At 49.2% G+C, this 12,996-nt stretch overlaps 1 protein-coding gene across 1 annotated transcript; it reads right to left on the minus strand.

Moving 5' to 3' along the window:
- Positions 1-1,187: 1,187 nt before the first annotated feature.
- XBP1 (X-box binding protein 1) lies at positions 1,188-6,263 on the minus strand. Its single transcript, XM_027865011.1, is given in 6 exon segments — positions 1,188-2,266; positions 2,347-2,430; positions 2,433-2,492; positions 2,725-2,853; positions 4,123-4,219; positions 6,004-6,263. Coding segments are annotated over 6 exon segments (1,161 nt in total). The 5' UTR covers positions 6,249-6,263; the 3' UTR covers positions 1,188-1,720.
- Positions 6,264-12,996: the final 6,733 nt, after the last annotated feature.

Below are 12,996 nucleotides of genomic sequence, written 5' to 3' on the forward strand. Positions count from 1 at the left end.
CCCTAACCTCTCTCTCCAGACCTCTTGACTCACTTTGCCTATTGGACATCTTAGAGACTCTCCTCCCCTCTACCCAGATTCCCTGTTACTGTTGAGGCTGAGTCACACCTAGGCCCACAGCTATGGTGTCATCCTCGACATAGCCAATTTTTTGCTAAGTCCTAGCCTTTCTACGTGCACGTCTTTCTTCTATGTCCCTATCTGTCCACTCACACAGTTGCTACCCTTAGCATAGTGCCTGGCACATAATAGGCTCTTAATAAAATGACTGTTGGTGTGGATAGAGCACTGGCCCCGAGTTCAAATCCGGCCTCAGACCAAACACTTGACACTTACTAGCTGTGTGACCCTGGGCAAGTCACTTAACCCCAATTGCCTAAATATAAAAACAAAAAAAATTTTAAAAAATGACTTGGTTCAGGCTCATCACTTTATGCCTAGGCTAATATTGCCTCCATGGACCATGATCCACGCTGGTCCATCCATCCTCCACTCATGCTGACCATGTAGCCCTTTCTCCCAAACTTAAACCCCAGTGGCTGCTCTCCATAGAATTACCCCTACGATCAGATGTAATGCTCTGACACTTTATTACCCCTCAGCATACTCTGATTCAGAAACATGATACTCCCTGCTCCTAATCTGTGGCCTTTCCTTTCAGTGGCTGTCCTCCCCTATCCCTTCTTGCCTCTGGGTCCTGCCTTCCTTCAAAACTCGGCTCAAATCCTACCTTTTGCAAAAGGCTTTTCCAAATTTCACCCCACCCTCATTTATCCTGCACATACTTTGTCTATGTGTGTATGTAATTGTTTGAATGGCATCTCCCGCCATCAGAATGTGAACACCTAGAGTGTTTTTGCCTCACTCTTGCCCTAACAGGTGTTAACTAAAAAGGGATTTTTTTTTTCCTTTAAAGAAGCAGCCAGGGCGTTATGAGAGAGTCAGGAAGCCCTAGACTCCTGTCCTGTTGCCTTATATAGTGGACAGACTTTAAGCAAGCTCTTTAACACCTCAGAGACCTAGCTAGGGGCATTCCTTCCCGAGAGCTTTCTATACCAGTGAGCTACAGGTCCAGACTACAAAGAATCCTTACTGAAGGCACAGTTTTTCCTCAAGTGTCAAACTGTGAAAAGATGAAAAATAGCTGGGACTGAAACCCAGACTGCTAGGAAGTATCACACAGAGAGCGGCATTGCACTTTTTAATTGCACGGGTACTTTTAAATAATAAAATGGAGAAAGCACCTCCCCAAAGCCAAGCTCACATGAAAGAGTTCCTATCATGAAGCATTTACACAGTAAATTTCTATAACTTTACAAAAGATTTCTTCTAATGTTCACATTATCCAACTGTACATAATGGAAAAGCAAACCCTCCCAACAGCTATTTTCTCCGCTTATACAAGCAAACTAAAGGACTTTACTAAACGAAGAGTCAAGATGTAGCAAAACAGGAAGGGGAGGAAAAAAGCTAAGGAATCAGACCTTAACTTCCTATCTTACTCAGGTGGCAGGATATAAAAATGACAAGGGGAGTCCAGCCTTGCTTCCGGCTGCCAGAGTTGGCTAAGGACAATACTTGAGATGCTCCAGCAAAGCCTGGCCCGTGGACCATGATGCTCCAGAGATCAATTATCCTAGGAAAGCGCCGCCTTCACCACCACTGCCTTCAAACTGTGGGCGCACTATGATGCTTTGGACAACAAGCGAACAATACTTTTTTAGACACTGATCAGCTGAGGAAAGAGTTCATTGGCAAAAGCGTCCTCCCAAGAGTGGCCTGTGCCAAGGGGGGAGGACATCTCACTGAAAGGGGAAGGAGAACCCTCATAGCCGGAGTCGCTACAAGCATCCAGCAGGCAGGGAGAAGACTTGGGATAGGGGCTGGAGGACAGCAGGTTCTCGATACCGAGCTCTGGGATGAAATCAGCCTCGACGAGTTCTTCTTTTACAGACACAGTGAGCGGCTCAGGTGGGCAGCTGAGGGAGGCCTCCTCAATTTTCACTGCCACGCTGCCTTGACCATCCATTGCCGAGGGGAGCCCCAAGACGAGCGGCTTGGTGTACACGTGGTCAAACCGAATCAGTTCATTAATGGCTTCCAGCTTGGCTGATGGGGGCCCCACCAAAGGAGAAGGGGAGGCTGGTAAGGAGTCAGGCTCTTGGGCACCCACCTCTTTGAGCTCCTCCAGGCAATACTCTGTGCTAACATAGCTGAAGAACACGTCTGGGTCCAGGTTGTCCAGAATGCCCAACAAGATATCAGACTGCAAGAGACAACACCATTAATGGAACGGCTTACACGGCCGTATACACTGTGATGAGGCTCCAAGGGACAGAGCCTTACCTCAGAGTCTGAAGAGTCAACGCCGTCAGGATCCACAGGGACGCGTTCGGGAAGGGCGACAGCTGGGCCTGCACCTGCTGCAGAGGCGCACGTAGTCTGAGTGCTGCGGACTCAGCAGACCCGGCCACCAACCGGACGTCATTCACCTGGAAGGAGCCACAGAACAACAGCTGACGTCCGGAAGCGTGGGAGAAGCGGTCCAGGCAGGAGCCTGGGGGTCAGGGATGGTTCAGACGAGCTAACCCGACCGAGGGAAGGATTCTCTTCTTGTGGCCAAGGGTAATAACTTACAGTGCCAGGATGAGGCCTTGAATTTAAACTTGCGCCACCAGACCTCACCACTCAGAGCCCATTCCGTTATACCCAGACCCTTGTTACCTCGGACTCTGTTTCCTCCTCGGTTATTAGGGCATCCATCCCCAAGCGCTGTCTTAACTCTTGATTTTCAATCACAAGGCCGTGGGTTCTCTCACGCAAAAGCTGATTTTCAATCAAAAGTTTTTGGTTCTAGAAGAGAAATGACTATCTGATTAGAGACTGCCAAAGCACCTGGAACTCTATCCCACATAAGTCAATATACTTGGGCCCCTAGGGACCTTTGGGGTAAATCAATGCACAAATAGTTAAAATTTTGAGTAACTTGTGCAGGAATATTTTTAAAGCCTGTTCTTCCTAAAAGCCTTTGGTAGCCACTGACCGACGGAGTAAGGCTCCAAATAGGTGCTGCCAAGATAAAAATTCCAAGGCTAAAGGGTCCTAAACCTAATTCTAGGTACTGATGTTCATAAGTGACACACCTAGGGCCTGGCTTTTAGAAGGGCTGCCTCATACGGCACAGTCATGGAGCAATGAAAAAACAGTGGTCCTGTTTTCACATGTATTGTTAGGGAAAGCAGGCATGGAAAAACGCGTAACAAGAAGACAATCAACTCTTAAAAAGTTTAGGAGGTGTGTACATGTCCTAGATCAGTCTTTACACATACAGAAAGGCAGGCGTGCCGTCCCTTTAAGGCTGACTGCCACCAGAGATGGAGAAGTGAAACATTTGCCAGAGTGCTTCTCAAACTGAGACATCTCCTGCCTGGGTCAGCCCGCCAAGGTCCAAGCAGAGACTTGGTGCTGGAAGCTGCTGCACTCCACTGCACTCACAACCAGGTGTTTTCACTTCAAGGCCTGTCCATGACTCAAAGGAGAAGGAATGTGTCAAGTGACTCACCCACAGAGACTGTCCCCGTCCCTAAGTCTCACCTGCTTCCTTCACTATTCAGAGAGAATGGTGGGCTACCACTGGTGAGATTTAATTTGCACAGTGGAACGTTTGGGTGGACCAAGCCTGAGCTGGCAACAGGTCCTTAACAACTTTAGGAGGGCAGCTAGGTGGCGCAGTGGAGAAAGCTCTGGCCTTGGAGTCAGGAGGACCTGAGTTCAAATCCGGCCCCAGACACATGACACTTACTAGTTGTGTGACTCTGGGCAAGTCACTTAACCCTAATTGCCTCACCAAAAAAAAAAAAAAAAAAAAAAGTAAAATCACAACAACTTTAGGAAAAGGGCAGAGGTTTGGTTGAACATTTTACTTGTATTCAACTAAAGTATTTTCAGTCATCTGCATCATACTCATGGCCCCTGGTCACAGCACCTGTCAAACACTGACCAACTAAATTCAATGTGTCTCTAGGGGACTGACTCAGGAAGCGGCAACACCGCGTGTTGGGGGGGGGGTGTCCACGGGAGACCAGAGCCACGGCGGCCTCACTACTGTGTCCAGTCTCTCACCTCCTCTTCCAAGTCCACAACTTGCTGTTCCAGCTCGCTCATTCGGGCTTTCTTTCTGTCGCGAGCAGTCTGTGCTGCTACTCTGTTTTTCAATTTCCTGGGAATGGAAAAATGTGTCTTTAAAGTCCACAGGTCATTCCACTCTCATGGCTCTGAGGACCAAAGTTATAATACGAGGTTCCCGAATATTACTTCTACTTCTTAGAAAAACATCTCCTGCTTTTTGTCCTTATTGTAGTCACAGAGTGTGGCTGGCTGGCACGGGCCCTTTTGAGAGTGGATCCCCGGAAAGACAGCCTTGGCACTTGTTGAACCAGAGCTACCAGAGCAGACTTGGAAACTGTTTATCATTCAAAGATGATTTCACAGTCGGCTCCCAAAGTTTAAAAAAGCACTAGAGTTCCAAGTAAATTCAAGTGAATTCCTCAGCATCCATCCCTGTGCTCACCAACCTATCCAAAGAACCATTTCTGTATGCTGTCAGCTGACTTACAAAGCCTTCAACTAAGTTTCTCCAATGTTGCATCATTCAAGGCCCATGCTAGACACACATGGACTATTTCTTGCATCAGAAAAAAAATGTCTTCCTGATTCAGGATTTCATTATCCCCCCCGCACAGTTAGCACAACTCTCGTAATTCACTTACACAAGTGATTTATACAAGGGAAAAATTAGAAACAGCCCAACAACTGGGACACTGTGAAATTATTCTATCCCAAGAATGTGAACTGTGTCAATGTGGAAATGCTTAAGCGAATTAAACAGAAATTTGGAAGCAAGAAATAATGTTACAAATTAATTAGAACGATGGTAAAATGCATATATGTGCAAATTAAAGATCAAAAGAGAATTGAGAGGGGGGGAAGGTAGTGTTTTATTGTACATTTGGATGGGAGTGAGGGGAATTAGGAAAAGTTGCTTAGGTTACCAAAAAAACTTGGAATTACTTGTGTCAGATGTTACTGGCCGGTACAAAAGGATCATTACAGCCCTCTGCCCCCTCTCCAACCTAAGTGTTGGAATGAGGAGCAGGCATTATTCCCAGATGTTAAGGTGTCTAGAGGTCAGGGGCTGTATTTGGCTAAATCTAATTCCCAGGTAAACTGGAGCTTGTGATGACTCAGATGATTCAGTTCCACAAGGCCTTAAGCCTTGTCATCGTGAAAGCCTGAGGGATGGACTATGGAGGAGGTGGGCATACTCCCCAATGCCTTCCCATCCTTCCAAATCCTACAGTCTTTGCTTCAATCATCAGGTCTCTTACCTAGATTCTCTGGAAATTCTCTGAGCTTGGCATGACAAATACCCCACCTTCTTAGACGTAACAGCCCCTCTCTCACCCCAATTTTAAAGGGATTTCCACCAACATTTTTTCTGGGAGCCTTCCCACCTCTAGCACATTCTATACTAGGCCCTTAATGAATGATTGTCGTTTGACTGAGGGGTAAACTGAGGCTCGGAGGTCTCTGAGCTTTGCCCAGCCGGCTGCCAGAGGGGCTGCCGACCAGGCCTGGAGCCCAAGCTTTCCTCGACGCCCAGCCCGGAGCTTTCTTGCCACTAATGATGATAATAACGATAATGACAACTCTCGTTGGTGGAGCACCCCAAGGCTGCAGCAGGTCACTTAAATACCACCTTTCGTTGGCTCTAGAGTCTAGATCTGGAATCAGAGAGGGCTTCCCGGGAGGGGCGGCACCAGTCTAGACGGACGCCGGGCAGGAAGCGCTTTCTAAGGCGCTTTGGGGCTGGCACCCAGTAGGGGGGCAGCTAACCGGTCCGGTCGTGGCCCGGCTGTGGAGGGGGAGGGGCACGCCTTTCTCCCTCTCCCTCCTCCCCCTCCCCCCGTGCCGGGCGCCACGCAGGCACGGCCTCGGGCTCACCTGCGCAGCGCCTTCTCCTCCGGGCTCAGGTGCGTGAGGCGCTGCCGCTTGCGGGCCGGGCTCTGGCCGGGGCCGGGGCCCCCGCTCGTCGCCTCCGGGCTCGGGGGCAGCACGAGGGGCAGGGCGCGGCCGGGCGCGGGCGCGGAGGCGGGGGCGGCCCCGGGCCCCGGGGGCTTCCCGGACGACAGGAGCAGCACTTTGGGCGCGGCCGGGGCCGGGGCCGGGGTCTGGGCCACCACCACCATGGCTGCGGACGCTGCGCGCCTGTGAGAGTGAGTGCGGACTGGCGGAGCCTCAGGGACGGACGGACGGACGCCCCCGCGCGGACCCGGCCCCCCAAGCCACCCCTACCCCGTCACCGCCGCCGCTCCGACTGCCGGGTCGGCTGCGCCCGCCCGCCCGTATAACCGTCGTGGCCGCCGCCCATTGGCCCGAGGCGAGTGACGCACGGCGCAGTGCGCCGCCGATTGGCTCCGCTCGGCGCGGGGGCGGGAGGCGGGGGCGAGCGCTGTCAGCTGCAGGGAACCTGGCGGCCGCGCGCACGAAGTGGGAGGGGTAGGGGAGGGAGCTCTACCACGTGACAGCCCCTGGCGAGCTGGGAGTGCCAGAGCGAGAAGTTCTTGGGACGCGGTGAAACTGAGAATTGGCCTTAGAAGTTCCGCTTCGTCGTTTTACCCTTGGGGAGACTGAGGCCCCGGGAGACCAAGCTTTCTTAGAGAGCAGGAAGCGAGACCAAACATGTCATCAGAGAGCTAATTGAAGACCTTAGGGGTCATTTAGTCCAACCCCTCTCAAGGTACAAATCGGGAAACTGAGACCCAGAGGGGTCATCAATCACAGGATTCCGAGCTGGACGGACCTCGGAGAACTCCAGCCTGACCCTCTTACTTTACAGAAGGTAAAGGTCCACTGACCGAGGGGCTTTTCAGACCCATTGCTGCCACCACTCACACCCACATACACAAAGAAAACGATTTCCCTAATTAATAGCCGGAGATTTATGTCCAAAATGCCTTAGGCACATCATCTCGTTTGATCCTAGCAACAACCCTCGGTCGTGTCCAACTCTTCTTAACGCCATTTTAGGGTTTTTTTGTTCGTTTGTTTTTGGCAAAAATACTGGAATGGCTGGCTATTTCCTTCTCCAGTTCATTTTACAGATGAGGAAACTGAGGCAGGCAGGGTGAAGGGATTTGCCCAAGATCACACAGCTAGCAACCCTATGAGATGCAAACTTATAGGTTTCTATGATCGATTAGGAAGCTGGGCTCAGAGAGTCAGTCAATGGATAAACAGACCAGAGAGAGGATAGGTCAGGGGTGGGCTAGGTGCTTTGTCCACGGTCACACAGGTGTGAAGTAAGGCTGGATTTAGGCCCAGGTTAATGAATCAAACATTTATTACATACCTATTATGTCCCAGGCACTCCTGATCCTAAATCCATCTTCCTCTGCATCTTGTTTTCATTTTTAAAATGTAAAGTGTCTTTCACCTTCAGTTTGCTCATCTGTAAGATGAGAGGATTGGACTAAATGAACCGTCTTAAGATCCCTTCTTTATCTAAATCCTGATCAGTGGAGAATTACCAATTCTCAGGTAGAAGGGGCCCCAGACTCCATCTGGTCTGACACAGTCATGAATTACAATCCCTTCTACAATTCCCGCCCCCCCCCCCAGATGTCCATCCTGACGGTGCTTGAAGACCTCCAGTGATGGGGACCTACTTGGTAGGGTTTTCAGATGGAGGGTCAGAGGGTAGGGACACATAGTGACATCGTTATCTGCATCAGGGGAGGTCATGGAAATTAGAGGGTCACTCACATCCTTTTATCTTTAATTTTCTGTTCTTTTCACTCACTTGATCAAATAGGCATCACTTGCAAGTAACGAGTCATAATTACTCCCATTTTTCTAGTGATTTAAGCTTTTCCAATCCTTTTGCTCCCAGCAACCCTGTGAGATAGATAAGGGCTTTTAAGTTGAGGAGTGGATCGGAGTTTAAATTTTGCTTCTAATACTTGGCTTCTCTCAATCTCAGTTTTCTCATCTGTAAAATGGGAATGATGATAGCATTTACCTCATAGGGTTGTTATGAGAGTCAAATGAAATACAGTAGTATAGCTAAAGTGTTTTTGCAAACCTTAAAGTATTCTATTAAAACTGTCTAGCTATCTACATTTATGGCCATTGATTAGATGTCCAGGAAAGCCGAGTGAATAAGGCATGTAAAATTGTAAATAAGGCAAACCTGCCTCTCTATCCTTTTATGGGATTGAGAGGTAACCACTCGACAGCCAGTGGGCACCAATCGTATCCCACATAATGTCAAGCATTCTAGAGGAAAGCTCCTGAAACACAGTATGTTTCCCCTGTGGAGGATTGAAGGGAAGGTACAGATGGGCAAGAGATGTGGATGGATGAGGGTCTGCCTGCGTTGCTGGGAGGAGGAAGATCCCTGACACACAGTAGGTCTCCCTGGAGGAAGATTGAAGGGAATACGCAGATGGCCAGGAGTTACCCAGGATAGGGAGTCATGGTTGGGTGAGAGGGCCCATCTGCATTGCTGGAAGGGGCACAGATTCATCACACTTTCTACCTGTGGGACCCTGGGCACATCACCTCCCCTGCCTTAGTCTAGTGTTTGCTACAGCCTGTAATCCCCTGGATGTTTAAAGGGACGGTGCTTCATTTCCCCATCTTCCTGTTTTCTGCCTCCCTCCCCAACTTGATAATGTCTCAGTCTTTCCCCAGCTAACTTTCTTACCACCCTCTAAGTGGAACTGGTTTTCCACTTGTTTGGAGCAGATCCTATGGCTACAGGCTCACCCAGACCCAACTTCCAGAAAAAGGGAATGAGGTTTCCAAAAGCACTGTAATTTTATACGTCCCCTTCGTCTGGAGGGGACCCCACCAACCCAAAGCCCACAGAGTGTTATAATGACAGGAGGGAATGGGGACTGAGGCCACTTGGGTTCCAGGTTCTCTTCCCTTTGACCTGAAAATTGCTGAACTTCAATTGTTTTTTTCTAGGAGAGCAAGGCAGAAGGGGGTTATGGGAGATGGGTTGGATGTGCCTAGCCACTCAGTATTCCCTTTTGTTCCTAAGCATAAGACAGACACAGGGCATGGAAGAGGGTATTCCTGGAGGTGGCTTTAGGTGGGTTTGGGGAAAGGGGTGGGGTATTGAGGTGACAATTCAGAACAAGACAGACTAAAGTAGTCAACAGCAACTCCCGATATCTAGAGACAAGGCTAGTGTAGCGAGTGTCCCTCAAGCTCTCAGGCACTTGGCTCCTCTCCCCTTCCATGGCCCTCCCACCCCCCAGCCCTGAAAAGTGCTTTGGGACAGGAATTTCTAGACCCCCCCCCCCCAAAAATGGGGGCTTTGGACCAGATCATCTCAGGTCTCGGGACAGGAATTTCTAGACCCCCCCCCCAAAAAAATGGGGGCTTTGGACCAGATCATCTCAGGTCTCGAGCCCTAGCTCTGTGATGCCTTGGTCGTAAGGACTGTGTGTTTGAGGCCACAGGCTAGCCAGGAACCAGACAGAGTGGCTCAGGGTAGAGATGAGTCGCTGCTTAATTTGGGCAGGGCTTCCTGCCAGTTCTCTGGTGCTTTTCATCCAGGCACGAGATGCGCTTGCAGGCTGAAGTCAGTCATCGGTGATGGGCATCTCCATATGGTGAGGGCCCGGGCTCCCCAGGTCAAACCAGCTGCTGAGAACCTGCTCATTCCTCCTGACTTACAAATGCTAAGAATCTTAAAGCTGTTCCCTTCCATGGCCTCCCGGACAACATCAGAGAGGCCCTGGCATGCCAGTGCCTCGAGCAGAGTAAGGATTTAGCACAGGCTTGTTGACCCACAGACTATCCCAGTAGGACCTCCATCTTCAGCTCTGTCACAGAGGGCATCCAGAGGAGAAAGGGGGCTCTGCCGAAGGGGGGAGTGTCTTTGGGTCGTGACATCATTTTGTTCAATTAATATCCTTCTAGGCATAGTTTTTAGGTGGTGCAGTGGATAGAGCGCCAGGTCTGGAGTCAGGAAAACCCAAGTTCAAATCCAGCCTCAGACACTTACTAGCTGTGTGACCCTGGGCAAGTCTGTTTGCCTCAGTTTCTTTGTCTATAAAATGAGCTGGAGAAGGAAATGGCAAACCACTCCAGTGTCTTTGCCAAGAAAATCCCAAAAGGGGTCAGGAGGAGTCAGATAAGACTGAAAAACAACAGGCATAGAGTTTATGGTCTGGAAAGGGGAGCTTAGAATTCTGGTAGTCTAGCCCCTCTATTTCCCACTTTGTGAGGAGCACATTCATTCCCAGCAACAGCTGTTAATCATCTCTAATAGCTAAGGAACTGTGCAAGCCACTAGATAAGTAGACAGTTCAAATTCCTAGGTTTGAGCCCTGGATCTGTTATTTAACTACCTGTGTGACCCAGATGATCCAGTCACCTAACCTCTCTGGGCCTCAATTTTGAAGTGAGAGGGTTGGGCAAGGTGGCCTCTGAAGTGTCTTCCAGCCCTAAATCCAGAAACCTATGATCCTGGTGGTTTTACCCAAATAGGAGCCTTCTGGTGTGGAAACTCCCTTCACCGATGCAGATTAGCTATAATCTAGAGACACAGGGAGCTGCCCCGGGTGCTGGGAAGTTTAAACTCCTCTTACAATAGCACAGTCAAAAGCTGGGCCTGAACTCTGGCCTTCCAATGACAATTCTTTCTCCTTGTGGTGCCTTCCCAAGAGAATAATAGGGAGCCAGGAAATGCAAGAAGGAAGCAAAGGAGCGCGGGCATAAGAAGGAAAGAGGTGAAGAAGGAATTCTGCAACTGGGCAGGGTGGGGGTGAGGCACGCCTCCCCATGAAGGGACCATGGCAGGTGAGAGGAGTGAAAGGACCAGGGATTCTGCCTCTGGCTCCAGGTACTGGAGAAAGGGGGAAGGTGCACAGGAGAACCCTTTCTCTTCATGCTTTAGACTTTCCTTATCATTCGGACAAAACAATTTTTGTTCCATTCCCAAGGTATAATTTGACGGTGTTTTTCTTGGCCTTCTGAAAGGGCACTTCCCTCCCCAACCTCGAACAGTTTCAGATCCTCTTTCGGAGGCCATTCCAGGGGCCCCAGATAATTCTTGCATCAGATGGTGATTTAAAAAAAAAAAAGACTGTGTACCCAGGATAAGGAACTGTTCATATACAACTCAGGGCTCTCAGTTTCAACCCTGTACAGTTTCAAAAGAAAGCCTTGGTTCCTTTAAGTAAATGCGTTGGGAAGGAGAAATAATTTGACTAAGCTATCAGTGGACACAAATACACATAAGTCATGGTAATGTTACCCTTTAGATATGAGGAATGGAAACTCGCTCTTGTTTTCAGACTAGAAAAAGTACAGATAATTCAAAACTTTGGCATGAGAGGAAGAAATGAAATATTAACGGCAGAACTTCCTGCTAGATAGTCAACAAGCATTTCTGAGGTGCCTACTATGTGCCAGGTACTATGCTAAATTCTGGGGATTAAAAGAAAGGCCCAAAAAACCCCAAATAAACAACCCCCTCCAAATTCAATTCCTGCTCTCAGGGAGCTCACGGTCTAATAGTGGGAGACACCGAGCAAGAGACAATGTACAAACAAACTACGTGCAAGTTTGTACATGTGTACTATGTACATGTGGATGTAATCATTAGAGGGAGAGCACTAGCATTGAGGGGGTTTGGGGAAGGCTTCCCATAGAAACTGGCAATTCAGTTGAGATTTGAAGCAAACCAGGAAAGCCAGGAGGCAGAGATGAGGCGGGGGAGAGCTCCAGGCATGGGAGAGAGCCAACTAAAAGCCACGGACTCAGGGGATTGCCCAGAGCTGCTGCAAGGAACAAGGAGGCCAGTGAATGAATGAACAAAGCATTTATTGAGCACTTACTATGGGCAGCTAGGGGGCGCCATAGTGGATAGAGCGCCAGGCCTGGAGTCAGGAAGACTCATCTTCTTGAGTTCAAATCTGGCCTCAGACACTTACTAGCTGTGTGATCCTGGGCGAGTCACTTCGTCCTGCTTGCCTCAGTTTCCTCATCTGTAAAGTGAGCTAGAGAAGGAAATGGCAAGCCACTCAGTATCTTTGCCAAGAAAATCCCAAATGGGGTCACAAAAATCACTCACAACTGAAAACAACTGAACAACAATAACTGTGTGCAAAGCACTGGGGATACAAATAGAAAGGTCAGACAGTCTTTTCTTTCAAGGAACTCACATTTTAAATGCCAGTGTCACTGGATGCTCCTGAAATGAGTGCCCAGGCGCAAATGTGGATTCCTTTTTTCTCTAGGTGCTCTAAAAGCAATCTAAAGGCATTTATTAAGCATCTACTGTGTACTAGGTAGTGCACTAGGCGCCAGGATACAAAGACAGAGGTGAGATAGTCCTTGCCCCCAAGGAGGTTACATTCTATCGGGAGCCATCACAAAATGAGAGAGAGAGAGAGAGAGATGGAGAGAGAGAGAGAAAGAAGGGAGAAAGGGGGGAGAGAGAGAGATACAGGAGGAGAAAAGGATGCCCAAAGAAGTCAAGGGAAGGGAGAAATCACGAGGACCAGAGAGATAATGAAGATGCTTTCCCCACCCCCACCCTGCCCCCAGGAACAGGACAGAGAAGGTATGACTCCACAAACCCAGAGATAAGAGAGACATAAGCCCAAAAGGCAAAGAAAAAGATGAAAAGTGGAGACTGGCAGCCACATAGAAGAGTAAGCATGAGGCCTAGAAAGACCGGAGAGATAAGGACCCCTTTGTGTCTGAGGCCAAGACAAAGGACACAGAAACATAGGGGCCTCAGGGAGAAAGAGACAAGCCAGAGAATCTACCTCCAACCTCTGTTTCTGACACGCAAAGACTTCAGAGATAAGGGAGAGGAGGCCAACAATCCCGGAGGGTTGAAGAGCACACCCTCAGAGTCTTATCCTCAAACTGGCCTTAGCAGCACCCAAAGGCCATGGCTCTGAGTCA

This window comes from Vombatus ursinus, unplaced genomic scaffold (genome assembly GCF_900497805.2).
Source record: "Vombatus ursinus unplaced genomic scaffold, bare-nosed wombat genome assembly UNPS02001287.1, whole genome shotgun sequence".
In the NCBI taxonomy this organism is placed as follows: domain Eukaryota; kingdom Metazoa; phylum Chordata; class Mammalia; order Diprotodontia; family Vombatidae; genus Vombatus; species Vombatus ursinus.